The sequence below is a fragment of the Vipera berus genome (genome assembly GCF_964194415.1).
Source record: "Vipera berus genome assembly, chromosome: 1".
Classification (NCBI taxonomy): Eukaryota; Metazoa; Chordata; class Lepidosauria; order Squamata; family Viperidae; genus Vipera; species Vipera berus.
Window position 1 is genome coordinate 190,619,319 of NC_138202.1, and position 21,641 is coordinate 190,640,959.

At 39.2% G+C, this 21,641-nt stretch overlaps 1 protein-coding gene across 1 annotated transcript in view; it reads right to left on the reverse strand.

The window, feature by feature from the left end:
* The window catches only part of ITGB2 (integrin subunit beta 2), a 42,624-nt gene extending 34,954 nt beyond the window's left edge, over positions 1-7,670 (reverse strand). Inside the window, exon 1 of the mRNA XM_081341002.1 lies at positions 7,596-7,670. Within this exon, the coding sequence (XP_081197128.1) occupies positions 7,596-7,619 (24 nt within the window). The 5' untranslated portion in view covers positions 7,620-7,670. The remainder of the gene's footprint in view (positions 1-7,595) is intronic.
* Positions 7,671-21,641: the final 13,971 nt, after the last annotated feature.

Sequence of the window (21,641 nt, forward strand, 5' to 3'; positions counted from 1 at the left end):
GGGCCAGTAATTTCATCAAGAGAGGAAAGAACTGAACCAAATTCTTCTGGATATCTTTCTTAAGAAGTAAATTTATTCGAAGAAATGTTCCTATCCACATCCTGTTGTTATTCTAGAGTCTAGACAGTACAAATTTTCAAAAGGTGGCAACATGCTCTAGCTCACATGAAGGAAGCAATGACATTTGTAAAACACTCCAGTTTGAGGAAACATTGCAAGCTGCACATTCATATTCTACTAGTGTTACAACAGAACATTTCAGATTTTCCTCTGTTGTCAGATGATAACCAAAAAAGGAAGAATGTTTCTCACTTGTCTTACTTCCAGTTTGATCTCAAAAGTGGTTTTACTCATACATAAAGATCCTTTCTGTTTTTTCCCTGTTGTTTTTTTAATGTATTAATTTTACAAGTACAAGCAATTTTACAGCAAGGGGAGAATAAGAGGAAAAAGTGAAAATACAAAAAAGAAAATTACAAGGATTATAAAATTAGTTAAAACATGTCAAAAGTAATGTAATATAAATTTATACATAAATATAAATTTGCATATTAGAGTATTTATTAAATGTTAAGTGTGAATGTATTACATTCTGTTTAATAGCTGATATTATATTACATCAATTTAAAATTTTAAATCATTATAAAATAAATCAATATTAAAATTGGGGTATTAAGTAGCATAGTAACCACAACAACCATTACTCATAAAGTATAACTCAAATTGCAAGCATTTCTGTCTAATTTAAGAAATATGGCAAATTTCTCAGATCACAAAAATATTGGCTATTATAATCTTATGTTAAGAGAAAGCCAGATTTTGGGTTTGATAAAAACCCATTTATAAAACTACAATCCAAAAATAATTTCAATGTTGAATTATATTCTATATGAGAATTATTTTTCAAATGACAAGTTAGGGTTTTTTTATAATTGCATAATTATTCTACGTAATCATTCTTGTAACTTTCATTTGGAAATGCAGAAAATCCTAGCAGTTGTTATCATGTATAAAACCAATTCAATATATTTTGAGGGAATATAAGACTTAGTAAATTTCTAAAATTATTAATCCTAATACAGGGTACTAAAATTATTAACTGATATGAAATAAAATCACTATGTAAAACATTTGAAAACCAAATAAAAGAGTATTTAAAACAAAAGCTTTAAAAGTTAACTAAAAATGCAGTCTGTCTGTGACCATGTTGTTCAGCTCACCCAAACCAGCTCAGGCTTAATATTATTTAGTGAAAAAAATAGTGGACTAAAAATAAAAATTCACCTTTAAGATTCATTTCATTCTGTTATGGGTCATTTTACTCAACTGGCTTATACAGCATTGCTATTAAATCTGTCTATCAAATCTGTCTATCAAATCTGTTTGTCTGTCTGTCTGTCTGTCTGTCTGTCTGCCTGCCTGCCTGCCTGCCTGCCTGCCTGCCTGCCTGCCTGCCTGCCTATCTATCTATCTATCTATCTATCTATCTATCTATCTATCTATCTATCTATCTATCTATCTATCTATCTATCTATCTATCTATCTATCTATCTATCTATCTATCTATCTATCTATCTAAGATCCAACCGGGCTTCCAATAATGTTTAAAGAATGAATTGTCTAATTTGGTATTCATTACTGGAGCAATATACAATCAATAGAACATTTTATATCATTTTTCTCTAAGCATAATATTGTGAATTTTTCTGTCCTTAATATTCCACTGTTGTATGTTGATTGCTCTTTGGTCTGATATAAAAAGACAAGTAGAATCTATACAGGACTATTTAAAAATAAATGTGCTAAATGTAAGGGATAAAGAGAAAATGAATCAACAAGGTGCTGGTGATGACCTATAAAGCCCTAAATGGCTTGGGTCCGGGATATCTGAGGGAACACTTGCTGCCGGCATCAAGCTCCCTTCGTCCTGTGCGCTCCCACAGGGAGGGACTTCTCAGGGTACCTCCGGTAAAAGATTGCCGGCGGACAATACCCAGGGGGAGGGCCTTCTCTATGAGTGCACTGGCCCTTTGGAACCAGCTGCCTGTAGAGCTTAGGACTGCCCCTGACCTTCGCTCATTCCGCCGGGACCTGAAGACGTGGCTCTTCGAGCTTTCTGGCCTGGACTGAGACTATTAACTGGGGTTTTAATTGTATTTTAATTGTGATTGGGGTTTTTAGTTCAAGGTTAGTGTAATCATTTTAATTGTTTTTAATTTTTGTAACTTGTTGTATTGTTTTTAAAAAACCTTGTGAACCGCCCTGAGTCCTACGGGAGAAGGGCGGTATATAAGTCTAATAAATAAAATAATAAATAAAGCACAAATGCCCCCCTCCCATCCCTGAAGATAATGAATTCCTCACCACTCATTGCTCAAAGGATCTAAAATCAAACTTTGCAGGTTAAAACTCCTCATTCTAAATGGCGCCCTTGAGAATGACTACCTAGCCAAATCCACCTGCCTATCAGGCTCCAGAAAATGAGTGCAACTGATTATATAATTGAATTTAGGGACCTTTTCCCTCATGACAAGGTCCTAGAAGTTATGCCTAAATTTGATAGCGATCATCTCCCAATCCTGATTAAGTTAAATGCCTTCACTTAAGAAACACACATTAAGGATTGCTGCTTAGTCTTGCCAATGCCAGCAGGAAAAACAAACTGCTGAGCTAAAAGGATCCCACCAAATAATAACTGAGGTTTTTTGCTGCGGTTCAACTACAGAACCCGGAGTCTGCCCTGACATCTCGGAAACTCCTGGTGTACTTTTAGATAATTATAACACCCTAACCGAAGTGTTCCACCAGCACTTAACTGGCTGCAACTGTGCAGCCCTAAAGCAAGAACAGCATCACTCCAAGCCATGGTTCAACTTTATGCAAAAAAAGCTCTTCCCATTTACCAGACTTATGTATCCAATGCTACAATGACAGCTGCACGTAATCTCCTCCAGCAGAAAAGGATATTACAAACAACTGCTAGATGCAAGAAAGAAAGAAAAAAGCCATGAAAAGCAACAGGACACGACACATTTAGGCAGTCCGATCTAACGACTCAGCCTCTTTCTGGCACATCACTTCACGTAACGCCCCAAGAAATGGCCTGGGCCCTGTGGATTGTTACCCCAGGGAGCTGGGAGGCATATTTTCAGGAACTCTATATGGATAGTAGAAGCCCTAGCCAAAATATAGAAAATCTGCAGAACATAGGCACCAGTGACAATGACAGACATGAAGAATCTTTTTGAGAACAACTAAAATCCTTGGGATTGTCTCCAGATTTTCTACTTAGCATGGGATATGATCAGATCAAACGCTAATTAAAGGGAGTGTAGTGGACACAAAATATCATTTGGACCTAGCCTGGTCCTCAACTTTTATTGCCAGTGAAGCCAACAGGGATTTTGCTTCCCCTATATGGCATATTTAACAAATCAATGTTCCTGAAGGGCCTTTATTGGGCCTTTATTGATGTTACGCTTACTCCTCAACTGTCTTTGAAGGCTGATGCAGGAAGATTTCTTAACTAGAGCGACAATGCCCCTGTGACCCTGGACACACAGAAACAATATAGCATGTACTTCTCTAGAAACTGTACTATTACAACCCCTTCTGCCCAAACCCAGATGGAATACTTAAAGATTTGACTGATTTAAAAAAAATTACACAAAATTCAGATAATTAATCAATCAACTAAGTTGTTGGTGAGGTTTATCACATCACACTTGCAACTTCTGCCATTTTTCCCACTGACTGCTTGTCAAAAGCTGACATAGAAGGTCATAAATGGTGATCACATTGTGGACACTGAAACAGCCACAAGTATGAGAACTGGTCCTAAGTACCACTCATTCAGTGCTGTTGTTGCTGAATAAGTGGTTGCTAAGTGAGGAACATTGTGAATGGATGCAGAATTTTAACAGAACCATCCTCATTCAGTGGAAGAATGGGACAGTCTTCTAATGAGAGGAAAGGGAGGTATCTAGTTCCATACTACAGACATAAATATGGTTGGATACTTTCTTAAATGAAGGAAAGCTCCACTGAACTCAGCTGAATGAACGTCTGGGCAATATGTTAGATTCTGATCTGATCATGAGTCAATCTATGATGGTAGGAACATTTCCATGAAAGCAGATGACTATATTTATGAACAACTTAGGTAACTCTCTTGCAACAAGCAAATGATAAAATCAAAGTGTGTCTACACTGTTAGCATAATCTGAATAGATTTGGAGCACACCCACATAATTCTGTAGAAGTAGGTGATGACTTAGCTCTGTGCAATGGCGAGGTCAAGTTACAGTTGAAGAAACCTTAGGGTCAAATATTATTTTTGCCATGAACTCTTAATGTTGGCATTTTAAGTTTGCTTTTGGTCTTTCATTCTCAGATACTGCCAGCTTCCTCTGTTGAAGGATAAGGCAGGCAGGTGGATACTGACCTAGCTTACAATGTTACCATAAAAACTGCAATTCTTAGGACAATTATTACAGAGAAAGAGGTCATTAAAAAAAGGAAGAAGGAAATGTTTGAAAATTTCTCAAGCTGGTTCTTGCTTCACACCATTTGACTTCTGCCCAGAATTATAGCTAAACCGGATCTAGTGATTATTGTCTCATAATGTCAGCCCCTGCTAGGAACTTTTATTCATAAGTTTTTTCTGATGAAAAAGTATCAAAGAAGTATCTTTATTTATACTTTGGTGCAGTTAAGGCACCAGGCTGGAAAATCAGGAGACGTTAAAGTCTAGTACCATCTCAAGCTCAAAGACAGCTGGGTGACTTTGGCCCAATAATTCTCTCTGAGTCCTAGGAGAGAGACAATGGCAAATTATTTCTGAAATCTTGTCAAAAAAATTTCAGGGACTTGTGCAGGCAATTTCCAGGTATTATCACTGACTCAAAGGCACCAAAGGACAGAAAAAGGAAAAGTTAAAGGAAACATTAAAGGAAAAGTTAAAGGGAGAGGAGAGGAGAGGAGAGGAGAGGAGAGGAGAGGAGAGGAGAGGAAAGGAAAGGAAAGGAAAGGAAAGGAAAGGAAAGGAAAGGAAAGGAAAGGAAAGGAAAGGAAAGGAAAGGAAAGGAAAGGAAAGGAAAGGAAAGGATGCACTGAACTCAAAGATTTTTCTTGTTTTTAAATTCTCATTAACTTCTTTAAATCAATGTTTCATATTCTGACTCATTTATCTTTTAGAGAAAAGGGGAACAAGTTGACAAAATTGATTATGACTATGGTGAAATACTGTAGGGAACAAAACAGCAATATATTAAACAAGGAACCACTCTCCTCTCCCCTCCCCTTCTGAAGTGATGAACCAAGTTACCAGAGCATGGCAACCCCAAAACTAAAAAGTAGAGAACATTACCACAGCATAAAAGGAGGAAGGGAAGCAGAACTTATAGTCAACGGTTACATTTTTTAATCAGCGGTTACACTTTTTAGTCAGTGATTACATATGCTTTGAATAAAAAGTAGAGGATAAAAAGTTATGTATAAAAGGATAAAAGACCTTTACATTGGTTAAAAATCCCAAAGACTATATGTTATGTGTTAATCCAGAAATGTTCTGATGTTGCAATATTTTACTGTTGTTTTAAGGAAGTTTGACAGACGGACAAATATTTGGTCATTCATAGCCGAAGAGCATTTTCAGTGTTCAAATAATGATATACATGAAGAAAAGACAACATTATCAGTAGATCAGTTTTATTTAAGGATTTTGACTGGCATTTTATATTAAATGGGTGAGATGTATTTTAACAATGACTTTAATTAAATTGGCACCAGTAGTATATAGTTTCTTTTAATAGTAATGTTGGGTACTACAAACATCTTTATCATTGGTTAAGAAACTTAGTTATAATTATAACTTGGTGGTCACTATGTGATTTTAAGCCAATATTATATAACCTAACTAAAGAAAATATTTTGGTAGCTACTAGACAATAATCTAGCAAAGTTGTTCCCCACCCACAAATAAAAATTAATATTCCAAGATTCACCGTTGTACCATTTAGGATGATTAAATTAAACTTTTTACAAAGACTAGTATAGTTGATATTCTGATCTGTAGACTGCCTGTTGTGTAATTCACTTAAGTCCTGGAAGATACATATTTATCATTATTAAATTAAAATGCTTTAATTTTAATCACCATGGAAATTACATTTGGATACAATTATAAGTGACAATCCAAATGCATAATAAACTAAGGGAGATTAAAGAGACTGTGATTAGGAAGAACTGTGAAATCAGAAATTCAGATAGTATAGATAATCTTACTTCTGTCAGAGGTTTTCTATTTTAAACAATCACATAAAGGGAAACATTCTGCTTTCAAATTTGAGAAAGTGTGCTTCCCAACAGAGTTGCCAACAGCACTTTCTGTTATATTATTGTTATGGACTGTTGTTGCCACCAGAAAAATGTTAGATACTTTAGACAAATGAACAAAGAGAGATTTTTTTATTTAATAAATTTGTATACCATTGGCCCCCAACTACTCTAATTTGTATTAACAACATCATTTTTTGCAACATTACCAGAAGGTAGGACACTAAGTTCAAAACAAGTCTACCTCACATCTACCTGGAGGTACACATTTTCAATTAAAATTGCTATGCTTATTGATCCATTCTGCTGCAGTTCCTAAACAACACATCTAAAGTACTGCAATCCTTATAGTTGTAAATTATAAGGTTGCATGAATACTATTTGCACACCTAATTTAATTAGAAACAAATGGATATACTGTAGCTTACTGCTAAGCATGAAAAAACAAAACTCACACAGTTCTTTACATCTAATACCACATGCTTATAAGTAGCTAACTCCTCCACAGTAATAGATAGAAAAAAGTTAAACATTTTTGAATAGTATTTCAGCAAAGAACTGTGTTCAGAAACTCTACTCTGACCCCCATTTCCTCATGTGCAGAATGTTGGGTGGAACCAGGTTTCCTTTCTTATTTTAAAACAAGTAGGTCTCTGCTTAATAATTCCAGAAAGCCCTGCCTGGCCATCTTGATGCAGCTACCACTAAGAGCTTTAGATAGACTGGACCTATCTGCGCCCAGTTACACAGCTGAAACCATGCTTATTTTTTAAAATTACAATTTTAGGATATTTTAAGTACCCTTGTGATAGGTACCTAACTGCATACAATGCCATGACTGAACAGGGACTCTACTCTCCATATGCCAGGATTTAAAATTGAGAAGTTGATTTAGAATTGAAAAATGGTAGTTAAGAACACAGTCAAGAAACATGTTGCTTTTTCTTAATTAAACATAAAACAAGACAAGCAAACAAAAATAGAGCATCAAGTCTTTGTGGCATAACAGATATGTTACCTTGATGGCGAAAAGTATCTGCGGCTGCTGATAACAGAAGAATTAAAGCTTGGTCACATTAAAACCACAGGGAAACAAAAATAGTGGAATAGCTGACAATTCATGACATGAATAAGTAAAAAGTAATGTCAATTCATAGATTTTTCTAAAGAAAAGGTAAACGAATTATAACTACACAATGTAGAGTAATAATCTCACTTCAAAGAAGAGAAATACCCACTAAAAGAAATATAAAACATACATAAAGCAGTCTCTGTGGCTTCATCTCAAGTTTCTTTGTTAACTGTGAAAATGTGGAATTCCTATTCTTCCGAAGAGTCACTTCTGTATTAATAATAAAAATAAAACAAACCCACAACCCTCTCTTTAGAAAATGGCTAAAGTCACACCCCCTTCCTTTAGTGTACTGATCTTACGTTTCTGTAGAGAGGAAGTGAAAACAGAGGAAGAGTTGTTCACTTCAGTGAAGAATATGAGGAATATTAAATTCAAACCTGTGCAGAATGTACATTTGTTTGACTGTAGGTGTACAAGAATTAATGAGATCGCAGTCCTTTTGTAAAGATCAATAAATAACTTCTAAAGGTGGTTTGTTTGCTAGTTTCATAAGGTAAACTCTTTTTTTTGGCCAGTAGTTGAAAGCGGAAAAGAATGGGAGCTGTGTTAGCTTAGCTTTTCTTGAGGTGGTAGTGGTACAAAAAGGTTTCTGTATTTTTCATAGCATCATAATTAGACAAAATTGTTGGCAATCAACAGTAGACATTGCTAATTTTTCCCATAGCCACTCTTTGGAGATTGAATCAAAAATTACATTTATATTAATAAAGGAGGCGGAGAGAATGGATCTAGGGTAGTGGGAATATTTTTTTTAACGAGGTAATAGAGTGCAATTCAATGGTAAAATATTGACTGTGCCATCTTAAACCTTACCTGCTCCTCTGCCAACACATTATTTCTTATAAGGACTGTAATAAATTGATTGCACTGCTTGGGCATCTAAAAAGGATAGTCTACATAACAGAGAAGTCAGTATTGGTACCCACCAAACATAATCTATTTTTAAGAATTCAGCTAGTATCGGGTCCTTTCCAAATAACTTTGCTATTGTTCAGTTGTTGAATAAGGTTACTATGAAGTCTTAGACATGGACTCAGCAGGCCACTCAAGTAAACATTATCAATACACTATATCCAAAAGATGTAGAACAAATTTTACTAGACAAGGTAGAGATGGTGTTGAAAGTGGATTTACAACTGAGAGGCCAAGAAAATGACTTAGAAAAGAATGTTTTACTTGACCCACAAAAGCACTTAGCCAAGGCTTTAAAATTTAAATGGCAAATACAAGTGAAAATCCAAAAGCATGACCTGGCTAATATTTTTTCCCCTACTGGATTTACAAAAGGGCTTATTAATGTCTTATAGAACTCTGTGCAATGGGATAAGAAGAAATGAAGAGAAATCAAATCCTACAATATTTGAATGAACTAAAACTGTTGGAAGAAAAAGGAAAGCATATAAAGCTGATTTATTTGATCAAGGTTAAAACAAGCTATGTTGTTACTTCTGCCAGTAACGTCTTGCTAACACCAGGACTGAAAAGATGATGTTTATAGATTTCTTTATAAATAAGAGATGGAATATAGGAAGAAGAAATAAATATTTATTACTTTAGAGAGGGTGAAGAGTTACTAAATTTGTTTACACTTATTATTATTATTACATATTTATCTTTATTATAATCTTATAATAAAAGTTCTAATAATAGATAGATAGATAGATAGATAGATAGATAGATAGATAGATAGATAGATAGATAGATAGATAGATAGTTGATAAATAAATAGATAGAAGAGCTCTGGGAATGCAGTGGTTAGATTGCCGTATTGCAGGCTAACTCTGCTCACATTGCCAGGAGTTTGATTCCTTCAATCCTGACTGGCTCAAGGTTGACTCAGCCTTTCATCCTTCCGAGGTCACTAAAATGAGGACCCAGATTATTGGGGGAAATATACTGATTCTGTAAACCATTTAGAGAGTGCTATAAAGCAGAGATCCCCAACTTTTGCGCTTGGCAGCCTGGCTTTGGGGGGAAGGGGAAACTAGACTTTGTGAGCAGTGGGTCTGCATGTGCACATGCAGCCCTTGCACAAGTGGCAGGCTGGCGCACACACACATCTCGACTTGCATGAGTGGCAGGCTCATGCGCACATGTAGAGTGCCTGCCAGCCTATCATTCATTCAAGTCAAGCTGTACGTGCATACACATGTACTCCGGCCAGCCACTTGCATGACCCAATTCTGGTAGTGGGCTGTGGCCTGAGGGTTGAAGACCACTGCTGGAAAGCACTGTGAAGCAGTATATATGTAAGGACATGCCTCAACTAGTTCTCCCAAGAAAGCAGAACTCTTGAAACAGGCAGTTTCAAAAGGAACTTTTATTGAAAGTTAGTGATGGCAAGAGAATGAAGCAAGGTCTAAAGATTTGGCACATAAAGGATTACATCAAAAAGGCAATACACGGCTCCTTCCATCAGTGTCCAACCATCTGGTTGAAATCCAGCCAATACACAGGTGCCACAGTGATATGAGAAGCTGGAGATTTAGCACACTTCTCAAGGTGTCTTTCGGTTTCATTTCCCAACAGTCCCAAGCTCCGTTGTCTGGAGGTAAGGCAGTTGTTTTCAGGTCACATTCCTCTTGCCCAGAGGGAGGGCATCTCATAAAAAGCAGAACAAAGCAAATAATAATCCCCATGCAAGCATCCTCCCCCAACAGTATGGCAAGCCCTGAAAATACATAGGCAAAAGCAAGGAAGGGAGAAAGGGAAGGATTAAAGGCAAATACATTTGAGGGGCTCTGACAATGTAGGTCTAGGTTCTATTGCTCTATGTGTGGAGTTAGTATTGGATCATGTTGGAGCCAATATCCCCATTTTACTGGGATTAAGTCTGAACCTGTGTGGGGATGTAAAATTGACTATCACTGCATACTGGTACCCTCACTCCAAAACAGCAGACGTTAAAAAGAAATCAGGAAGGGGTGGAGCCAAGTACTACTGCTCTTAACAATCCAACTGCACGTTCCTACAACTATTGACTGGAGCTCCCTATAGAGATAGGAACTATCATCAAAGAGTAATTCAAGTTCCCCATCCAACATGTCAGAAGCATAGTAGATCTATTGCAGGGCTTTTCAACCTTTTCACCCATTGTACCACTTTTAGAATATGGCAATATTGAAGTACACCAGGCGCCTAGCAAGGTGTCAAAAACTTGATGACAAAAAAGGGGAAAAAGTGATGAAGTATAGGTAGTCCTTGACTTACAACAGTTCACTTAGTGACTGAAGTTACAATGGCACTGGAAAAAGTGCCCCTCAAGCCACAGCCGAGCAAGACACCTGCCTGCCTGGTGGCGCTCTTCCTCCTGTCCGAGGTTTTCATTGTTGTGAGCATTTCTGTTGAGGATTGGCAGCAGGGGTGGCATGGGGGGTGTTTGGCTTTTATTCCCCCCATCTGCTGGGTGGTTGCAGCAGGTTTTGGACACTGTGACCATCATAAATATGAATCAGTTGCCAAGCATCTGAATGTAAATCACAAGACCCTGGAGATGCTGCAAAATTCCAGCTGATCGGCGCTTCTTCTGGGCTCAGAAGTGCCAGGATCAGCGCCGAGCTCCAGCTGGAGCTTGGTGCTGATCCTGATGCTTCCACTGAACCATGACAGGCCCGAAGAAGCGCTGACCCTGGCACTTCCACTGAGCCCTGACAGCCCTGCAGTTCCAGCCATCTCTCACTCAGGCTTGTGTGGTGCTGCCCCCGGTTCAGCTCATTCCCCTCCCCCGCTAATTTTCTAGGATGGTCACGTACCACCTGCTAGGTGCCAATGTACCACAGGTGGTACCCGTACCACTGGTTGAAAAGCCCTGATCTATTGTATCACTAGGACACAAATTTAATAAATTGCATGTGTATGAATGTGTGCACATGCTTTCCCTTACACACATGTATACAGTATACAGGATATCTCAGGTCAAAAATTGGCAGTAAAACGTTTTTAATTATTTTTTTAATTTTGAAAATTAATAACTGCATGCCAGAGATACATAGTTATTAATAATAAAATTGCAGTGACTTATTTATTTGGGGAACTGTTCTTTTTTACTTCTGAGACAAGTATATTTATGTATACAGTGTACCACACACTGTTGATAAAGAGGCTGGAATGAATTCTAGCAGCTATTCTAGCAGTATTTTGCAACCTTCCCCTTAATTCTTGCTCAAGACTCTTAAGCATTCTCACTGCTTAAATGATAATGAGAAAAATAGGAAAGTTTTAGTTCCACTCCCCTTTCCCTTCCTATTTTAGTTAATATGTTCCATAACACCTTTCTAAAAACAACAGCTAAGATTCAGCACAAATGCCGAAGCATTTATTGCTGAAGAAATAAACAAAACACTAAATAAAGGTTGTGGTAAAGTATGAATAGTCCAGTGAGGATGGCTCATATCCTGACTCTGATGCAACATTTGCAGTGTTAAGTAAGAATGAGTAGTAGTTCATGAAATGAGAATAGTTATATTTGTTGTACATTTAGATCCTACTAATAGAGGTGAGATATAAACTTATAACTGACATATACAATTTCTATTTTGTGACTGGATAAAATCCACCATGATTTCCTCAACTGAAGTCAAATAATTGATCAGGTAAAGAAATAATATGTTTACATTTATAAAATAATACAATTTTTTTGTTCTCAATGCAAATCTGTTTAGAAGCAAATTAGTCTTACTTGCTTTGTTTTGGTAAACATGTATGTAACAAACTATTTAGATTTAAATCCCACACCCTAGATTTATTCTCTGTAAATTTGAAAATAAAGTTGGAATTTACTTTCTCCTACCTGTGGAAGATAGGGACGCGGTGGCTCAGTGGGTTAGGACGCTGAGCTTGTTGATCAGAAGGTCGGCAGTTTGGTGGGTCGAATCCCGAGTGCCACGTAACAGAGTGAGCGCCTGTTACTCATCCCAGCTTCTGCCAACCTAGCAGTTCGAAAGCATGTAAAAAAAATGCAAGTAGAAAAATAGGGACCACTACGGTGGGAAGGTAACAGCGTTCCGTGCGCCTTTGGCGTCTAGTCATGCCGGCCACATGACCACAGAGACGTCCTCGGACAAGCACTGGCTCTTCGGCTTTGAAATGGAGATGAGCACCAGCCCCTAGAGTCGGAAAACGACTAGCACGCATGTGCAGGGGAACCTTTACCTTTACCTGTGGAAAGAATGGCTAAAATTGAAATTTTATTTCTATAGAAAATCCTACCACATGGCATCCCATTGAAGACACAAGCCACACCTAGTTATAACACTACTCTGCCTGCTGATCCAGCACGGTCATGCTCTTTTAATTCCTGGGCTTAGAAATTGGAAAGGAAGTCATAGAACAATAGGGTTGAAAGGGATCTTGGAGGTCTTCTAGTTCAGGGCTTTTCAACTGGTGGTACGTGTACCACCGGTGGTACGTGTACCACCAGTGGTACTTTAGCAACTGGCTGGTGGTACGTGAGCCCTAGCTAATTGTAGTGGGGGAGGGAACCAGTTAAAGCAGAGCCACACAGACCTGAATTAGATCAGCTGGAGCTGCAGAGCTTCGCAGAATCCCCAGGATCTGCCATGTGGCAACATGGTAATTGGAGCTTCTGGTGCACCCAGAACAGAAAAGGAGGAGGAGGGTGGAGAGAAGAGAAGGTATAAAATGGGCAGACCGAGAAGAGAAGAGGCTTTTCTTACTGAAGCAGTGAGGAGAGACAGAGCAAGTGGCCTGTTTTCAGAGGAACAGTGAGCGAGCGACCTGTTTTCGGAGGAAGAGTGAGTGAACAAGCGGCATGTTTTTGGGGAAGAGCAAGCAAATGGCATGTTTAGCAAGCACATGTTTTCAGGCGAAGGTTGAGTTAGTGAGCAAGCGAGCTGGGCAGGAGCCCAAGAGCGGAGCAACAGCTGATCCGCGCTTCTGCTGAGCTGCCCAGAAGCGTGGATCAGCTGTAGCCTGGCACTGATCCTGGGGCTTCTGCTAAGTTAGCAAGCAGCATGTTTTCCAGAGAAGCACGAGAAAGCGAGCTGGGCAGGAGCCTAGGTTCCACGAGCGCAGCTACAGCTGATCAGCTGTAAAACCACATTTCTGGAATTCGGGTTAGTTTGGAGTAAATATTAGGGCAGCCACAGTTTATTTTCCAAATCTGGATGAAGGAAGTTTAGAAAGCTTCAAATGGAGGGCTTCCTTGTTCCCAGATGTCAGGCTGAGGAGGGATAGGAAAATCTTTTTTTTGTTGTTTAGGGGACAGAGGTGCTCCATTGGATGTGGCTTTTGGTGGCCTTTTTGTGGGGGGAAAGGTGGAGGTTCTAAGAATTAAAATGGGGAAAATAGGCTGCTAATCTCCTGGGAATGCAAACAAAGGTGCTGGGAGTCATCTGTAATTATGGACTGGTCATTTTTGTCTTGAAAAATGTACTTGTAGAAACCCTGGAAAGGTATCTGGATTCTTCTGTTGCCTTTCCTGTTTTATTAACTATTGCTGAGTTATTGCTAAGGCTCAGAGTTTGCGCATTGGTCCAGAATTTTTTATTTCAATAAAACAGTATGTTTTGTTCTTTTTTATTGTTGCCTTAAGATGAATTGGGAATCTCTGCCCAATCATATTTGCTGGGGTATATTTCCCCTCAATCTACCCAGAATGGTCCTATCGGGGGCTGTGGTATTGGAGCTCAGCAACAAGAAACCATATTAATCTGAGAGGGTTGCAGCAGGCCTGTCTGTGAGGACTGATCCTCTCTAGGAACTCTGACAAAAGCAGGGAGGGATATGGAACCCTGAATGATCTTATGTAAATCAGGTGATTTTGAAGAAGGATATCCATTGCTTTCTGAAAAGTACTTAGAAAGGTGCTCTCAACTTGAATAAAAATGTAAAATTCTTCAGTGCAGTTTTGTGGGTGGGAGCAGATGCTCCTATGTAGCTAGGCAGCCACATCAGTAAAAGGTCTGAAGCAGCAGTGCTTTAATGGAAAAATCAGCTCTGACTGGTAGGCAGCTCACTGAACACCTTGCGTGTGGAAGTTGGTTGCACAGCAGCTAAATTATTAGACATATGAATATTTCTGTGATAAGGTAATCATTACTAGAAAAGGGATTAAGTATAAATTACTGATAAAAGTAGTCATTGTTTAGTGACTGCCTCATTTAGCAGCTGTTCAGAGTTAACAACTGATGGAAAAAATAACTGGGCAACCTATCCTTGCATTTAGAAACTTTGCAGGTCTGTAAAGCTGAACAGAGTTCATAAGCACAGCAGGGGCATCTCTTAGCTACTGCCTTACTTAGTGACCAAGTAACCAGTTCTAAATGTGGATGGTAATTGAGGATATCTATATTGTCAAAACCCAAAGTGCAGATATTTTCAGAATGAGTGACCAGGTACAGTAAATCTATCTGAAAAGCTTCTCAAATGTGGAGCATCTGGGTGTACTTTATCACTTTTTTCCTTTTTTTGTTGTTGTTAGGTTTTTTACACCTTGCTAAGCCACTGGTGGTATTCAAATATTATCATGTCCTAAAGGTGGTACAGTCTGTGAAAAGGTTGAAAAGCCCTGTTCTAGTTCAACCCTCTGCCCAAGGCAGGAGTCTTTATTCCATCCTGGACAATTGGTTGTCCAGTCTTCTCTTGAAAACCTCACTGTTGGAACACCCAAACTTCAGGAGGCAAGCTGTTTCATTTACTAATTGCTCTCACTGTCAGGAAATTTCTCCTTAGTTCCAGGATGGATCTCTCTGTAACAAGTTTCCACCCGTTGCTTCTGGTCCTGTCCTCAAATGTGTTGGAGGATAAATAGACCCTCTCTTCCCTGTGATAGTCCCACAAGAATTGGAAGATAGCTATTAGGTTTCTCCTAAGGCCCGTCCCCCATTACTACCCTGGTCTGTTTCCTGCACACCTTAACTCGGCAGTCCCCAAATTTTCTGGCTTGGTGACAAGGCGGGGGAGGGGAGAGGGGATATATAAATAGTGGGCAGGTGGGCGCAAGCATGCACAGCTCCATTTACATGAGCGGTGACCACACACACCTGCTGCTCAAACAAAGGGAGCTTCACAGCAAGTGTAAGATGGCTGCCACTTATGAAAGGGGAGCTTTGCATGTGAGGGCAAGTGACTGCTGCTTGTGCAAGGGGAGCTTTGCAGTGAGTGTAAAATGGCCATTGCTTGCAGAAAGGGAGTTTCGCATGCAAACGCAAGATGGCTGCTGCTTGTTTGAGGGGAGTTTCGTGTGAGAGGGCAAGCGGCCACCACTCGCATGAGGGGAGCTTTGCACATGCATGGATGCACTTGCCCGTCACCTGCACGGGTTGGTTTCAAACAGGCTACGGCCTGGTAGTGGGCCACAACCCGGGGATTGAGGACTCCTGCCTTAACTAACTGATAGCAAAAGGTTCATCTAATTCTCTGCTTGGTTGGGTGGCCTGTAATATTTACCCATATGTATTCAAGGCTTTTATCCTTGGTTTTATGCATTTCTGTAGAGGTGTAGCTTCTTACATATAATGCAATTCTATCTCCCATGTTAGGTATGTTTCTTTTGAACAACTTTTAGCAGTACATGCCAATAAGGGGTTTCATCCCACCAACTTTTAATAATGGCAACCATGTCATACCTGGGCTTGTGTATTAGGACTTCAAGTTGGTCCTGTTTGTTCTTCATACTTTCAACATTTAGTATATAGGCATCGGTGTTATTTTCTTCTTATGTCTCCTGTTTTATATCTGAGTTCCCCTTCCTTCTCACCACTCCCTACCTCATTGTTTAATTGGTTGTCTTAGGTTTATGCTTGGGATTAGGTCCTAAAGTTCCTAAAAACTGGTCACTGTTTCTTTCCAGTTGTAATTTAAAGCCCTTTAGTTAAGCCAAGCTAATTGTCAAACACGTCCTTTGTAGGATGAAAGCAAGAATTTCCAAGCAGGAACGTGCAACAAACAAAAGGCTTTATTCAGCTCAAAAGCAGTCAGCGCTGAGAGTGAATTGCTCCCAGCGCTTACATAGCCATCCGGGGACAGGACCCCACCCGTAGGCCACAAACCAGCATCCACCCACAATCCTTTATAATCCCTCCTCCCCCCCTTGCAACTTTCTTTGCAAAACAGCTCACACTACTCTATGCTGCCCACCACCCTCCATGCGTCCTTCAGCCCCCCCCCCATGTCCAACAGTCCACCGCAAAACAGGTAGGTAGTTCAGGCAAGCCCACCCTCAAGCCCAGATGGCCGGCCTCACTGCTGTTGGCTCCACAAGGGGAGGTGTGGTTGCAACTGCCCCCAGGCCTTGCCAGTGCAATACGAGCTCCGGAAGGCTCGCTACAGTGGCGGCGGCCCTTTGAGGTGTTGGACTGCCAGCTGGGAGGTGATGGGGCTGGCATCAGCGGCGGTAGGCAGGGAGGCGGCAACGTGAGTAGCAACACCCTCTGACGTTCCAGGGCCCCGGTAAGGCCTGCAGCAGCCAGCTGAGAAGTGGTAGGGCCGGTGGAGAGCTCGCGGCGGCCTGGTGCAACAGCGTTTAGTCAGGAGGCAGGGAGGGGAGCCGACGCGGGATTCTTCCTCCCCCCCTCACTGTATGTCGGGCCCACAGGGCTTGACAGGCAGCTCCCCCTACCAGGGCTCCACCTGGAAGATAAGAGGGTTTGGATGAACAGTCGTCCATCCGACTGGACGGTTCGGCCAGCCCTCCACCTGGCTTCCCTGGATGCTGACTATGGAATGCTCAAACCAGACGGGGTGCATGAACGTCCACCTCCCCCACCCAGTATGCCTCCGTAATGGGAAACCCCTTACACAGAACAATGTACTGCAACCTTCCCCTCCGAACCTGAGAGTCTAGGATTTCTTGGACCTTGAAGTGGTCGCCCACTACAGGCTCTGGTCCCCCTTTGGCTGGTCCATGGGATTATTCCACAACCAGCTTCAGCAAGCTACTATGAGGAGAAAATTTTAACTGGGGTTTTTAAGTGTACAGGGTGAATTTAATATTTTTAACTGGTTTTTAACTTTTGTATGTTTTGATTTTTAATTCCCTGTAAACCGCCCTGAGTCCTCAGGGAAAGGGCGGTATACAAATGTGATAAAATAAATAAATAAATAAATACAGGATGTATTTTGCCCAAATATTTGGGTAGCTGAAGCCGGACGATTATGGGGTTAATGACCTGTACTACTCGGAATGGTCCTAGGAACTTCAGCCCTAGTTTCTCATATGGTACGTGCAGCCGCAAGTACATCGTGCAGAGGTACACTAGGTCTCCCACCTGGAAGGGCTTATGAGGTCTCTTCTTTTTATCTGCCTGCTCTTTGTTCATTTCTCCAGCCTTTACTAGGGCCTTTGTAACTGCACTCCCTAGGTTGGCAAGGTAAGAGATCCCCTTGAGCATACTTGGGAATGGGAACGAACTCTTGACCAAACATCACCCTGAAAGGAGAAAACCCAGTACTGCTGTGCACTGCGTTGTGGTGTGCCACCTCTGTGAACGCTAACAGGTCCACCCAGTTGGACTGTTGATATGACACATAGTACCTCAGGTAACGCTCCCCCATAGCGTTCGCTCGTTCTGCTGCCCTGTTGGTGCTAGGATGGTATGCTGAACTGAGACCCTGGGATGATCCGATGATGCCCTCCATAATTTAAAGCCCTTGAGTTAAGCCAAGCTAATTTTCCAAATATGGTCTTCCTGGTTCTTATGAAGTGCAGCCTGCCAGAAGCCTTTTATGTAGTACAGTAGACATGCTCTAGAAATCTGAAGTTCTCTTGATTGCACCATCCCTTAAAGTAAACCAGTGGTTTACTTCTAAAATCCTTCATTTCCTCACTGGATGTTGATCTTCCTTTGGAAGTACTGATGAAAACACCAGTACTGTAGCTCTAATTCTTTGGCTTTCATGCTGAACTGCTCATTGTCTCTTGATATTGTTTTCAGACTCTTTGTCATATCATTTATCTACATATGAAAGAGGAGAAAAAGAAAATAATATGTGGACTTATTTTAGTAAGTCCCTCAACCACATCTTTAATCTTTGCTCCCACACCCCTAAATTGATTGTCCAATCTACAAATTGCTGATTCCATTTCTCTGAGGAGTGTCCTATCACCAATATATGTCTTTTTTCATGGGGAAGTCTGGTATTTGTATGATGTCAGGATGCATAGCATTTGTTTGTCATCTATGGAAATCATATGTAAATTGGATATACTGATGTTGAGATTGACCTTTGCATGCATTATAAAATGCAGTATGAAGAAATAGGCAGCAACAGCTAAATACAAAGAAATTGGGTTTTGTATCCAATTAATTGAATGTATTAGAAGGCAAATATTTTAAAATATAATGGGAATTTCAAATAGGTTTTGCAATCTTTTATTTCTATAATGACTTGATTTAGGATAAATTAAAAAATAGTCTATGAGAGAGAAACATTAAAAAATCAACAAATTGATAGTACCTTTATCAATATTTTATTGAGATCAGTCTAAATGACAATATAGTCCAGCTGCTATCTTAAACACTTACTGAAGTTAGTACACTATATGAACATATTCAGATTTCATTTTAAGCTTAAGAAAAGGTGGGATGGTACAAAAGATCAGATAAATGATAAATGAGACTCTTTTAAAGAAAACTTTGGCTATGCACCAGTTCTCCAGATATATCTGTTTGAGATATCTTCTTACTTTGTTTATTTTAAGATTAATTACATTGGAGGTTATAATTATCATTCTGTGTGGTCTTATTTTTTAAGTTACTATGGGTCTGAAAAGATTTGATAGAATAAAATAAAATAAAGAACAAACTCACAGTAAAGACAAGTAATTATTATCATTGCAACGCTTTTGAAAAGTGTGAAGTGTTTTTATGAGAAAGAAGAAAAAATATTATTTGCAGATGGAACAGGAAACCAAAGCTGCAATTTGAAATGCAGAATCAGTTTGTCACTTCTTTAATGTTTTCTGAGAAACATCTCTAATTTTCTCCAAAGAGAAATTCTAATTCTATTCTGTATGAAAGTGTGTATACTGTACGGATCATTTTCCTTTGTTGTTGTTTTCAAGTGGTATGGTACTAATAATGATGAAGTTCCTATATATTTAAATAAAAGTATAAAGAAAAAAAAAGAAAAAAAATCAAAGTAACGCAGAAGCCAAAATGGAAAATTTCATCATATGCACACAAACACTATTACTTTTAATTCAAAACCAAACCAGAATGTAATAGAAATGCCCCAAATCCAATGTAATTCAGATTTAGAGGGTACTGAGTAGAGGATACAAATCTTCTAGAGAAACTACATTCTCAATCCTTTTCAGGCAAAAGTCAGTTTTTTTTAAGGAGCCCAAAATGCATGCATACAAAGAATTCACGGCTACACACATCTTTATTTATTATTACCTTTTTAATATTCTAAATATACCAGAGATGCTAAATAGCTTACAATTTCCGCAAAACAATAAAAACACATATAAATCACTATAATGCTGTACATCTATGTAGAGTTTTCTCCACAAATGGTCCTGCAGAAGAGGAAAATATTTACAGGTATTGCCATACAAAATATTAACAGAATGAGCAATATCCTGACCTGGGAAGTAATTTCCCAGAGCAAGAAGTTGTGACCATCCAACAGAACCCATTCCCTAATTCCTTACTGAGTAGGAATTCACTGCATTCCATCTTGGCTAATACGTTGGTGGGCAGATTCTATCTGGAGTAGATGATTTTAGTGAGGACCTAGTCATGGAAGAGGAGGAGGAGAGGAGGAAGAGAAAGGCTTAAAATTAAGTAAATTGACAGTATCAATTTTATAAACCTGATACAAAAATGCAAATAGATACAAAGAAAACAAAATATAGTAGTTCATAATAAATCATCCCTACAGTTAATTCCAATCTGATATAGGCAGTGGTGGGATTCAGCCAGTTCACACCACTTTGGAAGAACTGGTAACTAATTTTTTGTTGCCCAGGCCCAGAATGGATTTCCCACCACTGGATATAGGGATTCTATCCTCTGTGAGATGGCCTTTGAAATAAAGAATGCAGTCTTATTGATTATGTACAGATTTGTTCCCTGCAATAATAAGATTTTCTCCCAGGTGCCTCAATAAGTTAATTTAAACATTTAAATATATATATGCCTGAAAGCTCTAAGGAGACCTAAAGGATAAAGATCTTAGACTCTTGTCCTTGTCCTTTCTACTGTTATATGAGTAACACATTTAGTTAGCATAAACAGTTAGGAAGTGGGGTTCAGGCCATATTTGGAAATGCTGTAGTTTTTTGTCCAAAAAGTGGTTCCTGTTTTAAGTGTCATGGTTGTTGATGATGAAATTCTTCAAAAGAACTTTGAGGCATTGTTTACCTTAAAGAATCTTTTAATCAAGAAACAAAGTATTGGCACTACATAGTTGAAACCACACTAAATTCCCCTCCCCTGGATACAAAGTACAATTCCCTCCTCCAATAAACAATCATAAATCACATTCCCCAATTAGCTTAAACCACAGGCTCTCTCCACAGCTCTCTAGCCCGCCAAAACTCTATCAACTCTGGGCCCAATGTCCTTGGGTTCCCACTGCTGAGTTATTATTGTTATGACTAGCTGGACTCTCATCCCTATTTCCCCTCCCAGCATCAACTAATTCTAAAAGCAATAGAGAAAATGGCTGCATTTCCATCTGTTGTCAAAGCAAGAACATCTGATGTTAGCAGCACTGACAAGTTTGGAGTTTATCATATCAACGTGTTTTTATTATTCATACCTAATTAGAAATTAGACATTTGGACTAGACTCCGTAGTGGAACATGGAAACTTTAATTTTATGAAAGCTGCAGGCCTTTGGTCTCTTTGGCAAGCTAGAAAGTATTCAAAGCTATTAGCTTATCTTGCAGATGGCTTTGGGGTGTTTTGGGATAGATAAAAACATTGAAAAAGTTATAGTTTTTAACTATTATTTTCAGGCATCGGTTTTACTTTAAAAATCTTTTTAGTTCTAACTTTTGATTTAGCCCCCCCCTTCCCCCACACGCCTGCATTCTGATTTTTTTAAAAAAGGAACAGGATTATCACTAAGGAATCATCACTAAGTCTCAGGGAAAGTTCCTGGTTTCTTTAGCCTGTTCGTTTTATAGTTCTGTTCCTCAGTTCTGCATCAGTCCCTTTGTCACAGATGGAATACATTTTCCGCTGTGGGAAGTTAG